General features: G+C 42.4%; 1 protein-coding gene across 2 annotated transcripts; it reads left to right on the top strand.

The window, feature by feature from the left end:
- Window positions 1-362: 362 nt before the first annotated feature.
- Window positions 363-20555, top strand: LOC129818923 (TBC1 domain family member 13-like). Of its 2 annotated transcripts, none has more exons than XM_055875280.1 (12): window positions 363-428; window positions 4310-4383; window positions 4545-4585; window positions 4717-4778; window positions 9300-9399; window positions 9563-9645; window positions 9923-10082; window positions 12327-12537; window positions 13005-13168; window positions 13469-13626; window positions 13899-13956; window positions 14072-20555. In XM_055875280.1, exons 1-12 carry the CDS (start codon window positions 406-408, stop codon window positions 14135-14137), a joined length of 1200 nt encoding a protein of 399 aa, XP_055731255.1. In that variant the 5' UTR covers window positions 363-405; the 3' UTR covers window positions 14138-20555. The 2 variants fall into 2 exon arrangements, with proteins under 2 accessions (XP_055731255.1, XP_055731254.1); XM_055875279.1 differs by having other exon boundaries at window positions 13466-13626.
- Window positions 20556-20673: the final 118 nt, after the last annotated feature.

Here is a 20673-nt window from a genome sequence, read left to right as displayed (position 1 = left end):
ATAGCTAGTGCAAAAAGCATAGCACATAGCTAGTGCAAAGATTAGTTATAATTATTATTTACATAAAATAATGCAAAGTAGTAAAATGACATAAATTATTATGCATACATTTGGTGACGGGGCATAACAAAAAAATATAGCAGAGATCATCCAACACTGGAAAGGTGATATGCTTGTGAAGTTTACAGTGTGAGTACAATCAGAAATAGCATTTCAGTCCAACTATGATAACTGTGACTTCAAGAAAATAAACTTCGAGTATTTTTTTACATATGTAATTGGAGCAAATGAATAAGCCATGTAACAGCACATACTCATTTGAGTAGTTTTTACTAAATGTTGTATGTTTCCCCATCGGACTATTTTTCTTGTGGCACACAGGTCTAGCTTTTGGATTCTTCCAACATGTCGAGCTCGTACCGAAGCAGGTGAGGTGTAGATTTGATTTATGAATGGACAGTGGGCCATAATAACACATTCGAGGAAATGTCATGTACGTTTGTGGTTTTTGGCAATCTCTTGTGGTGCGTTCTCTGTAGCTAAGTGTTCGTGTATTATGTGGTAGACTCCAAAAGCTCTGTAGGCTCACTTTAGCCAACTAGTTAGCTAACGTTAGCCCGATGTCTCGACGAAATGGGAAGACATCTGGTATCAATATCGATGAAGTGCTCGCTTCTCTGTACTGTACTACACTGCAGACAATATCATCCCCCCCATACCCTGCTTGAATGAAATAATTGTTTCGTATCTAGCTAACTATCTACTGTATGTGGATAAGAAACATTTTTGCTCAAGCGTAGACACAACTATCATGTTTGTCTATTTCGACTAACTATTAATAGTTAGAATAAAAACTCGATACATTTAAACTTAAGGAACACTAAAGGGCCATTTATTTCGAGGTTTTCAATGAACTAGGTAGTGGCTAACGTTAAACTGTTGAGGAAGGACTGGGCTAAGAGAATGCAGAACTTGTACTACCTAATTCCTCAAATGCAATTATGCAACTTAGGTTACTAACATACCCACATTCTTCACTGATCAAGTTATGAGACCACTTTAGACTAGAGACAGTCAAACCTGTGTGTTGTATTCAACTTAATGTCAGCTATTGATAATCCACAAGACAAGGAGAAATACAGACTAGCCTAATCAAGGTACAATGTTGGTATGTTGCATTACATTTGACCTATACAATGCAAATGCTGACAGGACATCCCTTTCAATTCTTGTAAGACAGGGGCAGTTCAAGCAGGACACACTCATTTACTTGATTTGAATCTATTTAGTGGCCTGCTATTTGTGGCTAAATAAAACTTCATATGCCTACTATGGTAACCTATTTTCTGTGATGGCTGAAATGTTGTCAAACTCAGGCTAGTAATTATAAAGCTTCCCTTGCTTTTAGGCTACTATTCACTTTTTTGCTTTTGAACTTTCTTGTTCCAGGAAAATAATGGATCCAATGTTATGATAATAGATCCAATGTTATGAAGGGCAACCCACTTTAGGGTTTAATTGTGACAGCAAAGCACTTTTGCCAAGTATTGAAGTTAGTGATCTGAGGTCAGGACTGGTGTCTCGTGAGGGCTGTTGCTTGATAATAAACAAATTAACTGTATTCCTCTTTGAATAGCGCCGAGCAACTTTGCTGATTGTCTGCAGTTTTAGAGGGAGCCATGACAAACAGGATGTAGCCGTCCAGGAAAAAGATAAATAGCTATTACAGGAGAAAGGCATACTAGATTGAAATCATAGCTTTTGCTTTGGTTCTCTTCAGTAGGTTAGAACAAAATCAGAACATCACATATATAGCTAGGCTAAGTAGGATGGACACAACTCTCTGATGTTGTATAGCCAACCCTGTCAGTTCTACATGCACCTCTTTCTATAAGCTAACACTGAGCGTTCAGCTTTAGCCAACGCCCTGCTGTATAGCCTAAGCACTGCTGTATAGCCTAAGCCTTTAATACTTTTGGGCTAAATCACAACAATCAATAAACCCCAATCTATTTTGATTTCTTCTGGGAGAATCAATGCTTATTTTCCTGTTAGTGGTAGTGTGGCCAAGGCTTTCGACTCTGTCAATCACCACATTCTTATTGGCAGACTCGACAGCCTTGGTTTCTCAAATGATTGCCTCGCCTGGTTCACCAACTACTTCTCTGATAGAGTTCAGTGTGTCAAATCGGAGGGCCTGTTTTCCGGACCTCTGGTAGTCTCTATGGGGGTGCCACAGGGTTCAATCCTCGGGCCGACTCTTTTCTCTGTATACATCAATGATGTTGCTCTTGCTGCTGGTGATTCTTTGATACACTTCTACGTAGACGACACCATTCTGTATACTTCTGGCCCCTCTTTGGACACTGTGTTAACTAACCTCCAGACAAGCTTCAATGCCATACAACTCTCCTTCCATGGCCTCCAACTGCTCTTAAATGCAAGTAAAACTAAATGCATGCTATTCAACCGATCACTGCCCGCACCTACTCGCGCGTCCAACATCACTACTCTGGACGGCTCCGACTTAGAATACGTGGACAACTACAAATACCTAGGTGTCTGGTTAGACTGTAAACTCTCCTTCCAGACTCACATTAAGCATCTCCAATCCAAAATTAAATCTAGAATCGGCTTCCTATATCGCAACAAAGCATCCTTCACTCATGCTGCCAAACATACCCTCGTAAAACTGACCATCCTACCGATCCTCGACTTCGGTGATGTAATCTATAAAATAGCCTCCAACACTCTACTCAACAAACTGGATGCAGTCTATCACAGTGCCATCCGTTTTGTCACCAAAGCCCCATACACTACCCACCATTGCGACCTGTACGCTCTCGTTGGTTGGCCCTCGCTTCACACTCATAGCCAAACCCACTCACTGGCTACAGGTTATCTACAAGTCTCTGCTAGGTAAAGCCCCGCCTTATCTCAGCTCACTGGTCACCATAGCAGCACCCACTCGTAGCACGCGCTCCAGCAGGTATATCTCGCTGGTCACCCCCAAAGCCAATTCCTCCTTTGGTCGTCTTTCCTTCCAGTCCTCTGCTGCCAATGACTGGAACGAACTGCAAAAATCTCTGAAGCTGGAAACACATCTCCCTCACTAGCTTTAAGCACCAGCTGTCAGAGCAGCTCACAGATCATCTATAATTTAGCCCAAACAACTACCTCTTCCCCTACTGTATTTATTTATTTTGCTTCTTTGCACCCCATTATTTATATTTCTACTTTGCACATTCTTCCACTGCAAATCTACAATTCCAGTGTTTTACTTGCTATATTGTATTTACCTCGCCACCATGGCCTTTTTTTTTGCCTTTACCTCCCTTATCTCACCTCATTTGCTCACATTGTATATAGACTTATTTTTGTACTGTATTATTGACTGTATGTTTTGTTTATTCCATGTGTAACTCTGTGTTGTTGTATGTGTCGAATTGCTATGCTATATCTTGGCCAGGTCGCAGTTGCAAATGTGAACTTGTTCTCAACTAGCCTACCTGGTTAAATAAAGGTAAAATAAAAAATATATTTTAAATTTTTTAGCCCAACCACCACACCAATGGGTCCTGTGATTTGGCTTGATTGTCAGCTGATCATGACAGGAGGACAGACAGTCCGCATTGATCATGAGTTCACATAGGTATCACTGTACCCATGCAGTCCAGCTGTCAGGAGGATGTTTGCACGTATAAGCTAGTGGCGGTACTGTATATTTAATGAGTAATTCAAGTGTTACAAACCATTAAAGGGGCATTCTGCCAAAGTCCCTCCATTTAATATGCTTTTTTGTACCATAAGAACAGTTGGAGCAGGTTGTATTGGTAAATTTGCATTTCAAAGACTGTTACCTTAGCAGCTGTTTGAGGTGGAAGTTGGACAAATCAATTATGTTGTACTGGGGGTCTATGGCTATTGGTACCAAGTTACTGGGGAGTGGCAATTGGTCAGAACCCCCTCCTTTTCTAGCCACATTAATGGCCACATGAATGACGCCCCAGGGAATGTATAAGGTAAACACATGGAACTGTGCAGCCCTGTGTAGATTGCATCTTTCCTTCTTCTCATAGATAAATAATCATATGAGTCTACCCACCTACAACACCCTCTCCTGTTTGTCGGTCTGCTGCATGTGCATAATCTGAATGAGGCATTATGGGAATGTGTCCCTCCTTATTCTTCATGGGAGACATTAAGCCATGTCTGTATATTTTAAGATTTACATGAATGCAGCACACAGTATGCTTCTTACACCACAGCCTATATTGATGTTATTTTTCCCTTTCTTGTACAATTAAAGGATCCAGGAATTCAAGGTGGCCTTGAGTGAAGAGAAGCTAGACTTGAATGCACTCCGGGAACTTTGCTTCAGCGGTGAGAAAAAACTTTGCTTTAATCTCTAGAATGTCATTTTTTTCATGTGTTTTTACTAAGTTTTTGTTATTATGTCTCCTTATTTCACTTTATCTTGTCCTGTATTCATCTTTTTTTTGTCATTCCTCCTTCTCTCCTCCACCCTCCTATCTCTCTCTCAGGTATCCCATTTGAAGGAGGCATCCGTGCACTTTGCTGGAAAGTGAGTTGCTCCACCCCTTTTAATAGACATCTACAGTATGTAGCATTAGTATTAGTTTCAGCCTGTTTTTCTAATCTTATCTGTGAGTGATTGGGATTCTTATTTCGGATGACTTGCTTCCATGTTTCCAGGTCCTTCTTAACTACCTGCCTCTGGACCAGACGATGTGGGACTCCTTTCTCAAAAAGCAGAGGTAAAAACGTCTCCAGTACTGGTGGACATCAATTATTTATCAACAGGATGAAATTAATTGAAATGTTCAGAGTAAGAAATATGTGCACTTGCAAGACCGGTTTGAAATAGTGCTGTGCGATATGGCCCAAAACTCATATTTGTACTTTTTTCAAACTTATGGAAGATTCACGATATACAGTGATTTCGGACAGTGTTCAGACCCCTTCCCTTTTCCCACATTTTGTTACGTTACAGCCTTATTCTTAAATGGATTAAATAAATACAAATCCTCACCAATCTACACAAAATACCCCATAATGACAAAGCGAAAACCTTAATAAAAAATAAAAAACATTTTTCCAATTTATAAAAAATTCAACAGAAATAGCTTATTTACATAAGTGTTCAGACTCTTTGCTATGAGACTTGAAATTGAGCTCAGGTGCATCCTGTTTCCATTGATCATCCTTGAGATGTTTTTACAACTTGATTGGATTCCACCTGTGGTAAATTCAATTGATTGGACATGATTTGGAAAGGCACACACCTGTTTATATAAGGTCCCACAGTTGACAGTGCATGTCAGAGCAAAAACCAAGCCACGAGGTCGAAGGAAATGCCCGGAGATCTCTGAGACAGGATTGTATCCAGGCACAGATCTGGGTAAGGGTACCAAGAAGGTCCCTAAGAACACAGCATTAAAAGCGAACTGAGCAATCGGGGGAGAAGGGCCTTGGTCAGGGAGGTGACCAAGAACCCGATGGTCACTTTGACAGAGCATCAGAGTTCCTCTGTGAAGATGGGAGAACCTTCCAGAAAGACAGCACTCTGCAGCACTCCACCAATTAGGCCTTTATGGTAGAGTGGCCAGATTGGCCACTCCTCAGTAAAAGGCAAACCAAGTTTGAACTCTTTGGCCTGAATGCAAAGTGTCACGTCTGGAGGAAACTTGGCACCATCCCTACGGTGAAGCATGGGGGTGGCAGCATCATGCTTTGGGGATGTTTTTCAGCGGCAGGGACTGGGAGATTAGTCGGGATCAAGGGAAAGATGAATGGAGCTAAGTACAGAGAGATCCTTGATGAAAATCTGCTCCAGAGCACTCAGGACCTCAAACTGGGGTCAAAGGTTCACCTTCCAACAGGACAACAACACTAAGCACACTGCCAAGACAATGTTGGAGTGGCTTCGGGACAAGTCTCTAAATGTCCTTGAGTGGCCCAGCCAGAGCCCGGACTTGAACCCGATCGAACATATCTGGAGAGACCGGAAAATACTTGTGCAGCAACACTCCCCATCCAACCTGACAGAGCTTGAGAGGATCTGCAGAGAAGAATGGGACAAACTCCCCAAATACAGGTGTGTTAAGCTTTTGGCGTCGTACAAATCAAATTGTATTGGTCACATATACATGGTTAGTAGATGTTAATGTGAGTGTAGCGAAATGCTTGTGCTTCTAGTTCCGACCGTGCAGTAATATCTAACAAGTAATCTAACAATTTCATAACAACTACCTCATACACACAAGTGTAAAGGAATTAATAAGAATATGTACATATAAATATATGGATGAGAGATGGCCGTGCGGCATTGGCAAGGTGCAGTAGATGGTATAGAGTACAGTATATACATATGAGATGAGTAATGTAGGGTATGTAAACATTATATAAAGTGGCATTGTTTAAAGTGACTAGTGATACATTTATTACATCCAATTTTTAAATATTAAAGTGGCTAGAGATTTGAGTAAGTTTGTTGGCAGCAGCCACTCAATGTTAGTGATGGCTGTTTAACAGTCTGATGGCCTTGAGATAGAAGCTGTTTTTCAGTCTCTCGGTCCCTGCTTTGATGCACCTGTACTGACCTCGCCTTCTGGATGATAGCGGGGTGAACAGGCAGTGGCTCGGGTGGTTGTTGTCCTTGATGATCCTTTTGGCCTTCCTGTGACATTGGGTGCTGTAGGTGTCCTGGAGGGCAGGTAGTTGGCCCCCAGTGATGCGTTGTGCAGACCTCACTACCCTCTGGAGAGCCTTACGGTTGTGGGCGGTGCAGTTGCCGTACCAGGTGGTGATACAGCCCGACAGGATGCTCTCGATTGTGCATCTGTAAAATTTTGTGAGTGTTTTTGGTGACAAGCCGAATTTCTTCAGTCTCCTGAGGTTGAAGAGGCGCTGCTGCGCCTTCTTCACCACGCTGTCTGTGTGGGTGGACCATTTCAGTTTGTCCGTGATGTGTACGCAGAGGAACTTAAAACTTTCCACCTTCCCCACTACTGTCCCGTCGATGTGGATAGGAGGTTGCTCCTCTGCTGTTTCCTGAAGTCCACGATCATCTCCTTTGTTTTGTTAACTTTGAGTGTGGGGTTATTTTCCTGACACCACACTCCGGGGGCCCTCACCTCCTCCCTATAGGCCTTCTCGTCGTTGTTGGTAATCAAGCCTACCACTGTTGTGTTGTGTGCAAACTTGATGATTTGAGTTGGAGGCGTGCATGGCCACACAGTCATGGGTGAACAGGGAGTACAGGAGAGGGCTGAGAACGCACGCTTGTGGGGCCCCAGCGTTCAGGATCAGCGGGGTGGAGATGTTGTGGGGGTGGCCCGTCAAAGTCCAGGACCCAGTTGCACAGGGCGGGGTCGAGACCCAGGGTCTTGAGCTTAATGATGAGTTTGGAGGGTACCCAAGAAGATTTGAGGCTGTAATCGCAGGCATAGGTGCTTCAACAAAATACTGAGTAAATGGGTCTGAATACTTATGTGAATGTCATATTTCAGTTTATTTGTTATAAATTTGCAACAATTCTAAAAAACTGTGTTTGCTTTGTCCTCATGGTATTGTGTGTAGATTTATGAGGGGGAAAAACAATTTAGTCCATTTTAGAGTAAGGCTGTAACGTAACAAAATGTGGAAAAAGTCAAGGGGTCTGAATATTTTCTGAATGTATCTCAATTTACTTTTTTTCTCCTAATAAGCTTTGTTGTACAATTTAAGGTCAAATACACTGCATTTAAAACAGTCAGCAATAATCTAATGAATTCAGAGCTTGGTAAATTATACCTAGGCTGAATATATTATATATATATTGCTAGCCTGTTCACTTTGTTCAGATGTTGAAATCCAGTGGCCTTCCTTAATTCTCAGAATGAGAACAAGTTGCAAATTCCTTATAATTGTTTTATGCTTATTGCACATGTATAAAACACAGACTAAACAGCTAGCATAACAATCTTTATTCGACTAAAATGCTGCTAGCGATACATGGTACCGTAATGCGCACGCTCATCAAACTGAGCATACATTTTCCAGAATGAATGTTCATTGGTACATCAATTTTAGTAGTTTCTGGTCTAAATTTGAGTCGTTGAAACATAAACAGGTGTGGTTCGAAAGGTTAAATTCTCCTCTATTATAGTAAAATAATGTCTCCAAATGTTTTGGTGTCCATATGACTGATTTCTGTTGAACCAAACCTAAAATGCAAATAGCGTGTTGAAACGCTTTGTCAGAGAGGTGATCTCTCACCTTTGTTGAGTGTAAGGGGAGGGGATGGATGAAAGAGGCAAAACGAGAGGTTTCACTCTCGCAAAAATCTATCGCCTGCCTTCCCACCTTTGGAACAACGATTACCATTGTTAGGGCGGAGACATGAGCATCCCGTCATTATATAAAGATCTCTGGTGTAAATGGGTAGGTGCACAGAAGGAGTGAACGAGACAAGACCAAAAAGACAAAATAAGAACAAGCGGTCATAAACGCTCATAAAACGAAAAATATGAAACTTGATTCAGGCATTTGGAAAATCTAATTAATTCGATATATCTCCCAGCCCTAGTCTGAATGGTTAAAGAGAAAATGAAACCATCTCTAGATGTAGTGACTTTTGACTCAGTCCTTTGAGGCCTTTTTATATAGAGCATGAAAACCTGAACTGATCAAGACTGAGCCACTTTGTATATCCTTCCATCTCATCCTTTTAATCAATGACAGAATTATACCTTGGTAACTAACCAATTATTGGTCAAGTATATCCCCCCTGTCTCGCTGGAGTTTACTTTGGGAATCTTTTTTTAGATTTTACCAAGCATTCCTAGACACCAGCTGATTCATAATGGAACCTGGCCTATTAAAATATCATACTAGAACACAACACACCCGGCTCAGGACAGCTATATCGGGTCAGCTCTGGACAGGGGATACGGTGGTGGAGATTCTGCTTCTTCTATTGGCTCCCTCCTCACTGAATTATTGAAATCCTTTGACTGTTTGATTGAGCCTGCCTGGAATGCTTTGAATGGCCCCGTCCCGAAACGGCCCCAAGTCAATTCAGAATTCTGTTGGTATAAGAAATATGGCAGCATGTCCATGGTGATGTCATTTTGGTGAGTCTAGTAAATTTCACTAAGTCTAATTGTCGGTCAAATTGAACTCCTGAAATGAAACGATTAGGATTAGCTGACCTCCGATAGTCCCTGACTCTTGCGTTAATCCACAGGCGTCGAGATACAAAATTTTTAGAACCGTATTTAATTCTGTGCCCACAGGGAGGGTTATTCCCAGTTCCTGAAGGAGATGATTATCCAGCCCGGCATCGCTAAGGCCAACCTGGGCCTCTCCAGAGAGGACGTGACCATGGAGGACCACGTGAGTCCCTCCTCTCCCTCCTTCTTTACCCCCCCAAAATAGACCAATTTCCTACTCTGATACGCACCGCTTGGTTGTCTCGGCTAATACGCAGGAACTTTCACCGAATTTTCCCATACATTATTTTACATTTTTTCTTTCTGACTTTCTTTCAATCTCTCAGCCTCTCAACCCCAGCCCAGAGAGCAAGTGGAACAACTACTTCAGAGACAACGAGGTGCTGCTGCAGATTGATAAAGATGTCAGGTAGGTAGCTTGGCAACAAGCTAGGCACTTCTTTAGCTGACTGTGAAGTGAATATTTCCTTGTATTATAAGTAACTCGTCCTCCAGAGCAGGGGCGAGCATTAATGAATAGTCTATTAATGTATTCCAGTAGCCTGTCATGGAATACCATCTCTAAATAGGCAGAAGGTCAGCAGCAGTGGCTCTCTTTCATGGAAGGAAGTCTTCTATTCCACAAAGGAACAAAGAGGATTATAACTATTAAGTGCTAACTAACTAATGTATTTCTGTAATGGCAGGCGTCTGTACCCAGACATGGCCTTCTTCCAGTGGCCCACAGACTACCCCTGCCAGCTGATCCTGGACCCCCAGAATGACTATGAGACCCTCAGGTGCCGTGTGGAACAGACCACCCTCAAGGCCCAGACCGTGGACCGCAACCGCAGCGGGGTCACCAACGTGAGTCTGACCATCAGAGAGAGTGTGTGTATGTGTCTGTTTCATTTGGCAGGTAGCCTAGCAGTTGAGCGTTGGTGCACTAACCGAAAGGTTACTGGTTCGAATCACCGAGCCGACTAGTTTAAATATCTGTCGACGTGCCCTTGAGCAAGGCACTTTACCCTAATAGCTCCGGTAAATCGCTCTGGAAAAGAGCGTCAGCTAAATGACTAAAATGCAAAATGTGACGAGGAATACCTGTGTAAGAATGCTGTTTATCGACTACAGCTCAGCCTTCAACACCATAGTGCCCTCCGAGCGCATCACTAAACTCAGGGCCCTGTGTCTGAAACCCGCCCTGTGCAGCGGTGTCCTAGATTTCCTGACGGGCCGACCCCTGGTGGTGAAGGTAAGCAACAACACCTCTGCTACGCTGATCCTCAAAACACTGATCCCCTCCTGTACTCCCTGTTCACCCACGACTGCGTGACCACGCACGCCTCCAACTGAATCATCAAGTTTGCTGACGACACAACGGTGTTAGACCTGATTACCAACAACGACGAGACAGCCTACAGGGAAGAGGGGATTGCCCTGGCAGAGTGTTGCCAGGAAAATAACCTCCCTCAACGTCAACAAAACGAAGAAGCTGATCCTGGACTACAAGAGACAACAGAGAGAGCACATCCACATCGACACGCCCCCATCCACATCGATGGTGCCCCAGTGGAGAGGGTCAAAAGCTTCAAGTTCCTCGGTGTGCACATCACTGAGGACCTGAAATGGTCAGATCACACCGACAGTGAAGAAATTCGGCTTTGCTCCTTAGACCCTCGGGAATTTTTACAGATGCACAATTGAGAGCATCCTGTCAGGCTGTATCACCGCCTGGTAGAGCAATTGCACCGTCCGCAACCGCAGGGCTCTCCAGAGGCTGGTGCAGTCAGCCCAACGCGTAACCTGGTGCACACTGCCTGCCCTCCAGGACATCTTCAGCACCCGGTGTCACAGGAAGGCCAAGAAGATCATCTAAGGACCTCAGCCACCCGCGCCACAGCCTGTCCACCCCGCTGACATCTAGAAGGTGGAGACAGTACTGGTGCATCAAAGCTGGGACCGAAAGACCGATAAACAGCTTTTATCTCAAAGCCATCAGACTGTTAAACAGTCACCGCTAGACTGCCTCCGTCCAGTACCTTGCCCTCTGCCGGTAGCATACCACCGGGTACTCTACCCTGCATCTTAGGGACTGCTGCCCTTTGTACATATAGTCATTGAACACTGGTCACTTTAATAATGTTTACATACTATTTATACAGTATATCTACTGCTATTCAAAATATTTGATCATTAAAAAAAATGTATTATTGTGCTTGTTTGCATTGATTAATAGGAACTAGGAACATATGCATTACACTGCAACTGACATAACACCTGCTAAACTGTATATGCATCCAAGAATATTTGATTTGTCAATGCTTCCACTCCCATAGGCGGCAGGGTGACCTTGTTTAGGTAACAATAGGGAAAACACTATTCAGTTGGCAGTAGTGCTGATTCTACTACCCTGTGTTATGTTCATTCCCCCACCCTACTTGTCTGCTTTAAGCAATGCGGTCACGATGTACAAGCAGTGGTGAGTATGCAAGGTCTCGGCAAGTTTGGCAAGGGGGATACTACAAAGCAGGATCAATGAGTTGGCCAGCTAACTTGCCTAAATATTCTGAAATTATTTTATTTATTTTTTAAATTTGAGTTTGAAATGGGCATGGTGTAATTAACTCGAACAACACAAAACACATCTAAGTTTAGCTTTCTTAATGAACTAGAAAATCAATAGTTATTTCTGGTTGTTTATTGAAGTTAGCTGGCTAGCTCATTGATTCTGCTTTGTAGTATACCCCTCTGATATTGGCTTGATAACCCTATTTGACTTATGGGTGTATTCGGCGTGTGTCCATTTACATTCTATAACAATTAACTAGAATTTGAATTACAATCTTTATGGATTCCCCTCGCCAATGCGTTTCTTCCAAGGCGAGAGCTGTCATGCTGCTTTGATAACTGTTGCTTGTGGATAAGCAATATGGTAGAAATGTTGTCCATATACCCATCTAATCGGTTCAGATCTACACAAGCGCCTGCCTCGGGTGGTAGTGGTTGTTTTTGGACTGGGCCTAACCCCCCCCCCCCCCCCTCTCTCCTACCCATTCTCCCCTCTCCTCTCTACACACCCTTTCCCCTCTTTACCTCCCCCCTCTTCAGGTGAGCTCCCCGGGCAAGGCCCTCAACCTGTACCCTTCCAACGAGTACGAGGTGCTGCCCAATGGCTGCGAGGCCCACTGGGAGGTGGTGGAGCGCATCCTGTTCATCTACGCTAAGCTCAATCCGGGCATCGCCTACGTGCAGGGCATGAACGAGGTGGTGGGACCCCTCTACTATACCTTCGCTACTGACCCCAACGACAAGTGGAGAGGTGGGTGGAGGTGTCTTGGGAGCAGAGTAGAAGATGCCTCTGTAGTGTAGATGGACTAATAAAGTACTATTCTGTTGTATTAATGGCAAATATCAGCTCTATTTGCTGCAACTTCTCTCTGATAGTCCCATTGCACTAGTCTCTGCATCAGAGTGCTAATCTTATGTGATGGAATGGGTGTTCTGTGATGGAATGGGTGTTCTGTGATGGAATGGGTGTTCTGTGATGGATTGGGTGTTCTGTGATGGAATGGATCAAGCTGATTCAGCACTGCCAGCTAGAGGACAAATGAGGGACCCCCCCCTTCTTCCCGATCACTTCTAATTGTCAGATATTTATTGCTTGACCTCCATTTAGAAGTATTTTATTGTCTGTCATATATAGACAGACAGACACAATTGACACTAGTTAGGGCACGATTGACTGATTGATTGACTGGTTTACTAATTGACCGTCCAACCAATCAGAGCACGCTGAGGCAGACACCTTCTTTTGTTTCACCAACCTGATGTCGGAGAACCGGGACATGTTCATCAAGAGTCTGGACGACTCACAGTGCGGCATCACCTACAAGATGGAGAGCGTCTACTCCATGCTCAAGGAGAAGGACATGGAGCTCTACATTAAACTGGTGAGCGAGGGACTCCTGGGCCCAGTCCCAAAGCCATCCCTATGCACTTTCCCTGGGCCCCTGTTGAGTCGTCTTCACGGCTCTGAAAGGATACAAGTTCATTGGGATATGGGGGGGAGTGGTATAGGGGGGTTAACACATTTGATCTGTTTACCTATTAATTTTCCCCATTCAACTCCTAATCAAAACCAACACTTCATTTGATGAATTCATTTAGGGGTATAATCTTATGATGTTTGTAGTTATTATGGAGGCTAGTTCAATCTTTCAACCCCCTAACTCCCTTCTTTTTAACAGCAGGAGCAGAACATCAAGCCTCAGTACTTCACCTTCCGCTGGCTGACCCTGCTGCTGTCTCAGGAGTTCCTCCTGCCCGACGTCATCCGCATCTGGGACACGCTCTTTTCCGACCAGGACCGCTTCAACTTCCTCATCCTGGTCTGCTGCGCCATGCTCGTGTGAGTTCCCGTATGTCCTCCCTAGCCACGAACCACAGCCCTCTGGGCTGGAACACCCCTAACCCCAGATTGACCCCAGCCCCAATTCCCCAAGTCTGTTGAATTGAACATGGACAAGAATGCAAGAATGCAATTCACTTGAATTTGGGTGGAATTGGATAGGATTAGGGTGGAATTGGATACTAGTAAGATACGTGTCTGCATCTTACCATATGATATGCATTGTTTGTTATTTCTGTTCTGATTAGCATGCCTGTCCTGTGTGGTTTCAGACTGATTCGAGATCAGTTGCTGGCGGGAGACTTCACGATCAACATGAGACTGCTGCAGGTAAGACCATCTGAAAGTATCTATTCAAATACAGTGGGGCCAAATTAGGTAATGTTTTAGGCGACTAAGGTGGTTTTACTTGACGTTTTAGCTGATTGTCTCTGGTCTTCTTCAGGACTACCCCATCTCAGATGTTCACACCATCCTGGCCAAGGCCAAGGAGCTTCAGGACGGGTCATAGCCACCCCTACCTCCCTTCTCCCTCCCTTGGTTGGGGAGGGGAGGATGCACCATTAAACTGATAACCCTGGGCACAACAAAGGAGGGAGAGGAAGACACCTGGCGCCGGGTTGGTGCAAGGTTGGTAGGAGAAACCAAACTCAGTACTTAGGCTTGTCGTTTCACTCTCACAGCCTGACAGTTTTTCCACTGGGAGTGTGTGTGGCCTCAAGCTATTTATTTTTGCACTGAACACTTGAAAAAAAGTGTACAAATCTACATATATGAAGCAGAGAAATACAGTAACGATTACAACAGAAGCATCATTATAAAGTCTGCCAGGGCTAATATAACACTCCTTGGGGTTTTTTCAGGGTGTTTCTTTTTAGTGGGTTGGGAATAACTTTTTTTTTTACTGTCTTAAGTGAAGTTTTTTTTTTTATCATTAAGATGAAATATAATACTACCTTGTAAAGACTAACCACAACAACAACAAAAAATGTTGCCACAGGGTTTGCTTTAAAGTATAGATTGTTATGACATTGGGCCTCAACGCAAGCATCCTCTCTCCGTTTTCATGACCGTGCTCAGATATTTACTCTACACACATGAGCTACACGTCTGGACAGTTTATAGCTGGTTGTAACCTGATTTTGTGTCTATGGAATCGCTAATATTAATGTATGTTTGCTGTCAAACCAATGGGATGTGAAACTTGTTTTATAATTTTTTGGGTGTGTCATGAAGCAGAAGCTCTTATCCAGAGCGACTTACAGGTGCAATTAGGGTTAAGTGCCTTGCTCAAGGGCACATCGGCAGAGTTATCACATTCTGAATTCGAACCAGCGACCTTTTGGTTACTGTCCTAACGCTCTTAACCACTAGGCTACTTGCCGTCCAACCCACTAACCTAACTGAAATTGATACATTGATGACGATGATAAGGTTGCTTTTGACGTGAGGGCATCACTAAGCAAACAAATCAATTCAATTGGGCATTCATTTTTTAATAATATATTTTGACCTATCTCTGTTCGCATTGAGTGGCCAGAATAAACCAGGATACATTAAACATGAATGACATCTGGTAAATGAAGCATAACACATTTTGCTCTGCATATTGTAAGATTATTACAGAGAACAAATGATTGACAATAGTAGCTGAGTATTTATCATGGATAAATGACTGACATTGAAAGGCTATGATGATAACATTTATGTATTCACATAATGGAGTTGACAGATAAGATTTTTTTTATTTTTTTTAACGCTAACACTTACCACAAAGCTAAGACACCCTTGAAATGTATTTACCTTTTCAAACAGTAGGACCTGCATAATAATGTGATACTTTAAAGTACACAGATAATGACTTGCTTTGTTTTCATCAATATTGTGAGAATGATACAACAGTTACCTTTTTACTGTTTGCGTTTCAGTTTTATTAGCATTCCCTAGAAATTCCAAGTATCACCATCCCTTTCAGTGGCAAGATGGTATCAGTCTACATTCTAACACTATTTCAGTGCCAAGATGGTATCAGTCTATATTCTTTTCTTCTTTTTTTTTTTTACATATTTTTCTCCACAATTTCATGGTCTCCAATTGTCTCATAGCTGCAACTCCCGTACAGTCTCGGGAGAGGCGAAGGTCGAGAGCCGTGCGTCCCCCGAAACACAACCCAACCAACTGCTTCTTGACACAATGCTCACTTAACCCAGAAGCCATCAGCACCAATGTGTCGGAGAAAATACTGTACACCTGGCGACCGTGCACTGCGCCCGGCCCGCCAAAGGAGTCGCTAGTGCGCGATGGGACAAGGACATCCCTGCAGGCCAAACCCTCCCCTAACCCGGACGACGCTGGGCCAATTGTGAGCCACCCCATGGGTCTCCCAGGACGCTGCCGGCTGCGACAGAGCCTGGACTCAAACCCAGAATCTCTAGTGGCAAAGCTACTGTTGCACTGCGATGCAGTGTCTTAGACCACTGCTCCACTCGCGAGGCTTCAGTCTACATTCTAACACTATTTCAGTAGCAAGATTGTATTAGTCTACATTCTAACACTATTTCAGTAGCAAGATGGTATTAGTCTACATTCTAACACTATTTCAGTAACAAGATGGTATTAGTCTACATTCTAACACTATTTCAGTAACAAGATGGTATTAGTCTACATTCTAACACTATTTCAGTAACAAGATGGTATTAGTCTACATTCTAACACTATTTCAGTAGCAAGATGGTATAAGTCTACATTCTAACACTATTTCAGTAACAAGATGGTATTAGTCTACATTCTAACACTATTTCAGTAACAAGATGGTATTAGTCTACATTCTAACACTATTTCAGTAGCAAGATGGTATAAGTCTACATTCTAACACTATTTCAGTAACAAGATGGTATTAGTCTACATTCTAACACTATTTCAGTAACAAGATGGTATTAGTCTACATTCTAACACTATTTCAGTAACAAGATGGTATTAGTCTACATTCTAACACTATTTCAGTAACAAGATGGTATCTTCCTACTGAAAAATTGCTTAGACAGGAATTGGTACAAATTGACAGTCTGTGACTAGCAATGGTTCAATGTGGCTTTATTGTACTAAAGTGAGGTAGTAAGAGATACTGTGCTGAGTATTTTGACACACTCTGAATGAAACGGGAACACTCCTACTTCAAACGACTTGGCTTGGTCGATCAGTGTGTCTATAATCATGTCTTGATTTTAAAGGCCCAGTGCAGTCAAAAACTTGATATGCCTGTGTTTTATATATATTTCCACACCGAGGTTGGATTCATACTGACATTGTGAAAATTATGATAATGCCCTTTTAGTGTAAGCTGTTTGAAAATACTTCCTGAAATTTCAGCTTGTTTAGGTGGGAGGGAGTTTTGGCCTTCCATGGTGACATCACCATGTGGTGAATTGATTAATAGACCAATAAGAAAGATTTCCAAACCTCTCTGCCAATAACAACTCGTTTTCAGTTCCCCCTCCCTATTCAGAACACTCCCTGACAGTCTTAGCCAAATTCTTGCTTGAGAAATTGCCCTTTGCTAAGAAGCAATTTTTTTCTTTTTGACCATTTTAATTGAAAACAATCACAGTAAGGTACTTAATTGTTACCTAGAAATTATTTGATAGTGATGTGGGGGGGGAAACAAAAAAAACAGCTGCATTGAACCTTTAATAAATGTATATAAACAGTGAAAATCCCCCCTTGAAGGTTCAGTAATGACAAAGAAGGAAAATCTTGTCTTCCTGTGATACACAAACGTTTGTTGTCAATGATGAATGGTTTATGGTTCTCTAACATTTTCTCATTCTTGTCTTGCTCTATCACAATTTTTTTCCTTTCCTTTTTTTCATTTTCCATTTTTACGTGGCTCTTGCCTTTCTCCCACCTCTTCCTCCCCTCCTTGCCCTGTGATTTTGAGGGCTTGTCCAGGATAGGGCTAGCAGCAAGACAGTAGGCCCCGTGCCACAGTCAGCCTGCCAACCGCCATACACTGCCATTCTCCCTCTTATCATATCGCTCTGTTTCTCATCCAGCAGACATTCAATTTTTGGACCACAAACTATCTGTTTTACAGCTATATTGAGACTGTTTTAGAAAGCAGCTCACTGCCTCTGGTCTCTCATCTCTGCCAACCATTTGACGGTAGACAGCAAATCCTATGTGGCAAAAAGCTACTATAATTGTGGACTTGAGAATAACAGGGCTAGATAGGGAGAATGCATAGTCATCATGAAATATAAGAATATATTTTGTAATCCTGCATGTCGATGGCTTTTTCTGTAACATTTTTCCTCCGTTGAATTTAACATGGCTGAACAGTCTTTTGTTGTCTGTTTGTTACTCGCACCACATTGTCCTTGGTGTCAGATGAATCTTTGTCATGCCACTTCTACACAGGGCAACAATGTAAATTGTCCAGCGTGTTGTGCTCTGATTTGACATATCCTTCATTGTCTTAAAATGTGGAAGGACAACAATGCATTGTTGCCAGTGGCGATTATATAAATCTGTAAAGTGATTACATCAGGAATTTGACAATGCTACGTGTAGCCATATTCTCTAAGGGTTCTTCTTTGTGTATTTTCAGGCCCTTTTATAATAAATGCCAAGTGCGCAACAAGTACAGTTTTTACTTTACACCCTTTCCCCGTGTTGCTTTCCCTCATTTCTCCCATTCTTCTCTCTTCCTCTTTCTGTCCATCTCTCTCCCTTCCTCCCTTCTGTCCAACTCTCTCTTTCCACTCTCACGTTCTCCACCCCCTCAGTGCTGTGGTTTAATGTAGCCCCAGCAGTGTGGGGTTATTAGTAACACATGGGGGTGTTTCCTCCATCCATATTGGTTTTGTAAGGTGAGGTCACCAATGGCTCTGCATCTGATGAAAAGGGAGCGGAGCACGCTGGCAGAAGAAACATGTGGGGGCGTGAAGCAGTGTAAGAGGGGAGAGAATGGGACGCAGGCTCTTCGCTGCAGAGCTCTGAAGTCTGTAGGCTAGGCCAGGAAGAAAAACAATATTTTGAAAAGTATTAAAAGATTTATGAGGTTTATATTGGCTACACCCACCACAAAGATGGTGTCATTGTTTAGCAGACAAGTGGGTTAAGTAAAGCAGAACAATAGTAGTCCCACCATTTTCAAAGTTGATTTTGATTTGCTTTCGCAAAATAAAATAAAGGCATGTGAACTTGGTTCATCTGGTTCTTGGTAATGGGCATCATAGTGAATTTGTAGACAACTGACAGGTCAGAAAGTTCAGCTTCTCTCGTGGTAACTCTCTAAAATCCTTTACATGAGAGACGTGCTACCAGTCAAACGGTTTCCGGTGGAAAACTGTAGAAACAGTATTTTTGTTTACAGTCATGATGATTCTGATTGGTTGACTGACTGGGAACAAAATGGTCGCTCCTCTCATCCAACAACCATATTTATCAGAGTGCATTGTGGGTAGTTGGTGACCGTGGTGAGTAGCAGCATGGGGTTGTAGCATGTGTCCACTTGCCTGGCACAGCAAGGTTTCTGATACAAACTGCTTCCTCTCACCCCTTCTGTTTAATATCTTGTGAAATAGGAGGGAAAAGAGAGGTGTCATGTTTAGATCGATTGTCTGTGCTTTAAGGGCTCTTAGCCAAGGGAGACTTAATCCCAACTGCATCTTCCCTGGTGAATTTGAGGGACTGGCTGAGTTCCAAAGCTTCTAAATCACTTCCTTTCCATGTGATGTCTCCTCCCTCTCCTTAAAGGAAAATTCCACCACGAAACTATATTTTGGTATTTGTTTCATTAGTCCATTTTTGATATAGTCCTAAAAATGTTTTGCATGTCAGCAATCAAGTTTTCAAGATGTATAACTTTCAATATACAGAAATACAGCTGGTATGATAAAAAAAAGGCATCACACCGGCTGTATTTTAAAAGTTATATATATTGACAACTTGATTGCTGACATGCAAAACATGCTAGCGCCTTGCCCTAGCTCCGACCTCGTGTTCACAGAGCTGAAAGGACAAAACCATGAATTCCAATTTAATTCACTCAATTCAGGTCATAAATTGACCTCAAACCCCTAGTAAGGAGTGCTCTACAAATCTGTAAAGGTGTAGCAGTACTTTTTGTTGTTGCTTTTTTCACTCATCTCATGTGCCTGAACAACAAATGCAAGAAAGCATGATTTGTCTTTTTTGTTTACATTTTGCTGTATTTTTTTTGGGGGGGGGGGATTTTGGATCCCCATTAGCTTTTGCAGAGGCAGCAGCTATTCATCCTGGGTCCACAAAAAACATGACAAGTAACAAAACACTGATAGACAAGGACAGTCACACAAGGGTGGGATGGTGAGAAAGCGAGTCAGAATTAATGTGTAGCAGATAAATAACTTTTCTCCTAACTTATTATATATTTGTGTGGCGGGAAACACCAGTCTCTGGTTATTTACATCAATCTTTACTCTGTCTCTTTCTAATGATTATCTTATTGCTACAATGTAACATTTGTATTGCTACCATGTTAAAAAATATTAACCATGGCCAGCATTGGTCTAAGGGATGTTGTAAACTGAAGTAGCTTTTTCGAGCTGGGATAGGAAGCGTCCACATCTGATAAGTTATTTTTCATGTGTACTCTGCTCTATGTATTTCATGTGTACTCTGCTCTATGTTTTTCATGTGTACTCTGCTCTATGTTTTTTCATCTGAAACAGTTGAACTCTTTATGAACCGTGTGTGTTTGTTCGTATGCATAAGTGTATGCTGTGTGTGTATGCGTGTCTGTCTGTATGACACTCTTCTCTTGTTTTTTTGCATGACTACGTTTTTGTATTGGTATATACAGTATCTTAGTATTGGAGTTCTATACTGTTTTTTACAGTGTTTGCAACTGCACAATAAATATTTCAATGGTGGTTTAAATCAAATAATTGTGAGATTCTGTCAATTGTATTGGACGTTTTCACTATTTATGTTCTGCTTTTGACCTGTCTTGAAAAAGTATTACTTTGAATTAAATTAATCACGGTTACATTTGTAATGATGATT

Source organism: Salvelinus fontinalis, chromosome 21, assembly GCF_029448725.1.
Source record: "Salvelinus fontinalis isolate EN_2023a chromosome 21, ASM2944872v1, whole genome shotgun sequence".
Taxonomy (NCBI): domain Eukaryota; kingdom Metazoa; phylum Chordata; class Actinopteri; order Salmoniformes; family Salmonidae; genus Salvelinus; species Salvelinus fontinalis.
This window is presented reverse-complemented; position numbering and strand designations above follow the sequence as displayed.